Here is a 4522-nt window from a genome sequence, read left to right as displayed (position 1 = left end):
TCTCAGGGGTCCCAAAGCAATCTCACATGGAGTTGCTGTATATCAAGTTTTAAAACTCTAGTAAACATTGGGAAAGCAAGAAATGGACTGATCGACCGACAAGTTGACTCCTATATACCCCCATACCCGTAAACTTCGCTTGTGGGGGTATTATAATGTCAATAAGTATTGATAATTTTACTTTAATATCTTTGAATTTGCAAAAAAATATGTTTAAACAAGATATAAAAAGATTAAATGGGCAATTTAGTTCAAGCATTTATTTCTTATTTGTTTACATGTTATATATTTTCAATGATTGTTAACTGAGATACAATGCCAAAGTGGTAAATGTATTGTTCAAGGTCCTTTTCCGAAGACTGACTGAATGAACCGAGAAGTTGTGAGCTGCATTATACGTCTTGTACGCCTGGTTTGACAACTGCTAGTTATCTATAAGTTAACGTCTTATGATATCTCACAATGATCAGGTCAATGTACAGAGAAACTTATCTCCATATGAAGAACTTTTTCTTGTGTTTACTACACTGAAAACAAATAGAATTTTATCTGTTATAATTTGCAGTACAGAGAAACATGCAAGTTGTTGCTCAAAGCTGTGAAACATTTAAAGTTTAAATTTTATACAAAGAGAAACATATAAAATATTTGAAACATGATTTTATATACACACTAAGTAGTACAACTAGGCTCCGTGGACAAGTGGTTACGGTCATGCACTTCAAATCACTTGACCCTCACCCTTATGGGTTCGAATCCTGTCAGGGACTTATGAATCTTTCATGTGAGGAAGCTATCAGAAGGTCAGTGGTTCTTCTATACAAATGCCCCCTGGTGTCTGAAATGGGACATCTGAGATCTTCCTCATAAGTAAAGCTGGAAAGCTGCCATTCAACCATTACAGTGCTGGTGTTGATTTAAGTAACCACAAAATAAACAAACATATTTAAAACTAGAAATGTGTCATCATGCCACGGATGCCCCCGCATGCAGCCAAAATTTCAGATGGTGCATTAATTATTTTTTTCATTTTAAGTTCAAAGCCCTTAAAACTTTTCAATATTAACACAAACCATTTTCATACAATGTTCAAGGCACTGAAATTATTCAGTCTTAACCTTTTAAAAATAGCATATTGCATATTTGTAGCCAAAATAATGGCTAAAAGTATGAGTGCTGAAACTGAAAGTTCAAAATTTTTCCAACATTCAGGAAAGATAAGTAAATTGTCTAAAATCATTGAACCACAACCAAATTCAAACTTAAACTGCTTATTCCTAAGATGTATCTATATTATTTTCAAAGTGAAAGGGACCTAACTCTGCCAAAAAATAATCAAACCATGACCAAATTCCAACTTGACCTGCCCATTCCTTTGACATATCTGTAACACTGTTGGGTAGATAATGAACAGAAACTGTAAATTTCATATTATTTTCAAAGTGAAAGGGGCATTACTCTGCCAAAAATCATTGAACCACGACCAAATTCGAACTTGACCTGGGCATTCCAAAAACATATCCATATGTCAAATTTGAGTTGAATGTGTTGTACCATTTGGGAGATAATAAACGGAAACTGAAATTTCATATTACTTTCAAAGTGAAAGGGGCATAACTCTGCCAAAAATCATTGAACCATGACCAAATTTGAACTTGACCTGTGCATTCCTTTGACGCATCAATATGTCAAGTTTGAGTTGAATGTGTTGTACCGTTGGGGAGATAATGAACGGAAACTGAAAATTTCATATTATTTTCAAAGTAAAAGGGGCATAACTCTGCCAAAAATCATCGAACCATGACCAAATTTGAACTTGACATGCGCATTCCTTTGACGATCCATATGTTAAGTTTGAGTTGAATGTGTTGTACCTTTGGGGAGATAATGAACGGAAACTGAAAATTTCATATTATTTTCAAAGTAAAAGGGGCATTACTCTGCCAAAAATCATCGAACCACGACCAAATTCGAACTTGACCTGTATTTTCTCATGACATATCAATATGTCAAGTTTGAGTTGAATGTGTTGTACCGTTGGGGAGATAATGAACGGAAACTGAAAATTTCATATTATTTTCAAAGTAAAAGGGGCATAACTCTGCCAAAAATCATCGAACCATGATCAAATTCGAACTTGACCTGTATTTTCTCATGACATATCCATATGTCCAATTTGAGTTGAATGTGTGCAACCGTTCTTAAGATAATGAACGGAAACTGATGATGACGGAATGACAGAATGACGGAAGGACTGAAGGACGAAAGGACGGAATGACGGAACAGGGTAACACTATATGCCCCGGCCATTACATGGTAAAAACAAATAAATATAGATCAACACAATCTTTGTTGTTGCCTGTTGGAGCTAAGAGATGCATAGACTCCAGAAATTTGAACCAATTTAATTCCCTCTTATGATCATGCAGGGATAAACAGTGGCTGCAATTTTGATGCCTCTACTGTCAAAGGCAACCACTTAGCCACAAGAAGGATATGATCATTAATCAATAGTATAGAGTCTGGTCACACTGCAAGGAAAAGGCAGTCAGGCTTGGCTCTATACTGGGATACAGTAAAGTATAATCATTTCCAGAGCCAGCAGGTTAGGGGTTATGTACTTACAATTTCATTTCCTGAAGTTACCATAAACTTAAACTCTGCTCTAATATGTCGTCTATATTCTGGATTTCTTGATAATACTATACTTCCAACAACTGTGCCGCCCTGTACCACCTCTACAGGTGTATCCAGTAAAAATAAATCCTGTTTCCAGTGAGTTAATCTGTAAAATTCCACAATAATTATTAAAACAATTTGAAAGTGTAAGAAAATTCAAAGACTGTACATTCCTATTTTCCTATTTATACGTTTACTAGAAAATTTGTTTGAGAGTGGTTAAATTTTTCCTGTATGTTTTCTGATTTTATTTGACAACTTAAGCTCTGACTCAACCTTATTTATCACATACTGAGACTAACAGTTACCAAACAAAATCTTGCAGTTTAACTGTTTGTCCACTAAATAAATTGCCTAGCAATAGTTTTCTTGATTATAACTTTGTATAGTAAGTATTTCAATGATTTTATGTAAAGTTCAATACTAACTAAAAGCAAAGAAAAAGAAAAACCTGAATGTTTCTGGTAAACAGAACATGTACTTGATGCTGATTATTGTCAGTTACCAAATTTGCATTAAAATAGGTTAACTAATTATAACTTTACAGAATCATTGTAAGTACGTAAGTAAGCAAATCAAATATATTTATCTACAGTCAGCAATATATCAAGCCTACAAAAGTTGGTAACCTGCAAATAATTTTAAAAGTATAAAGGGGAGATATCTGGTTTCACTTACTCATGTAAAGGCCCTGTATTGAGTAAGACTTGTTCTCCATTTGGATCAGATGTACCGAACCCAACTTCAAACCAGGCACAAAATCCATGCATGGTTCCTGTTTTCTTAATACTAAATTTAAAATCACAGATAATTTCCTCCAGATATTGCACTGTTACAGTTTTCATGTCAAGCTCGAATAATTTCCATTCATCACTGAGACAATCCTCCTTTGGTAGAACATAGTCATGCAAGGGCTTACATATTAAATCCTCCTTGGCCACCAACCTAAACGAGTATAACAAATTAAAAATTGCAATAATGAATTATTACCTCCCTTTTCTTTTTTTATTGTACATGGAAATAAATTGTGTTTTATTCATATCATATTGTAAATTAAAAAGGTTTTTTCCCCCTTAAACTTTAAAAGCTAATATCATTTTTCCAGATACCTAAAATTATGTACACTTAATTGTAATATTGACCTCAGTATGAATGTTTCATATTTTTCTGGCATGTTCTATATATAACTTCTGATATAAAGATTTTGTTTGGTTTGATTTTAAGTCACACCAATACTGAAAGGTCATATGGTGACTTTCTAGCTTTATTGTTGGATGGACACCTAAGATGTTCTTCCCTGCATTATGAAGCTATTTAGGCAAAAACTAGACATTTATGTGTTGTTTTGACTTTTTACACCTACTTATTTTGTTTTTTACACATGCTTATTCTTTTCAAACATTTTAAATGTTAGCTGTAAAAGTTGTTTAAATTTAAAATACTTGTTCTATCTAAATATTTTGCATGACACAAGTTTTTGTTTTTTAACTATAAGGTGGGTGAATCATTGCAAAGTTGGTTAATAACTGATCAAAATATACATTTAGAGCTAACCTTGTTTTTCTATAAAATCAACTTAGACAAATAACTATTTTTGAACATCTAACATACACTAGACAAAGATACAACAATATGTTGAAGGAAATATTTCCATAATTTTGACAATCAAGCATTTAAGGAAGTAACTAAATTTCAGGAACTTTAAAGGCTGCCCATGGAATGCATTATTTCATACAGAGAACTATATAGGAAGTCATAATCATCAAATTACAAATGTATATGTTTCTTCCTGTATGCTGTATGTTTATTTTCTGTTTGTTTGGTTGGGTTTTACGCCCAACAG

The 4522-nt window shown here is 33.1% G+C and overlaps 1 protein-coding gene across 1 annotated transcript; it reads right to left on the bottom strand.

The window, feature by feature from the left end:
- Nucleotides 1-245: 245 nt before the first annotated feature.
- Nucleotides 246-3624, bottom strand: LOC132722557 (protein arginine N-methyltransferase 2-like; the record flags this gene model as incomplete). Its single annotated transcript, XM_060707074.1, is given in 3 exon segments — nt 246-527; nt 2626-2785; nt 3358-3624. Coding segments are annotated over 3 exon segments (466 nt in total), but the record flags the coding sequence as incomplete, so codon positions are not given.
- Between the last annotated feature and the right edge of the window lie 898 nt (nt 3625-4522).

This window comes from Ruditapes philippinarum, unplaced genomic scaffold (genome assembly GCF_026571515.1).
Source record: "Ruditapes philippinarum isolate M1 unplaced genomic scaffold, ASM2657151v2 ctg3793_1_1_1_1, whole genome shotgun sequence".
Lineage (NCBI taxonomy): Eukaryota > Metazoa > Mollusca > Bivalvia > Venerida > Veneridae > Ruditapes > Ruditapes philippinarum.
The sequence above is the reverse complement of the archived record's forward strand: the minus strand, read 5'-3'. Positions and strand labels throughout refer to the sequence as shown.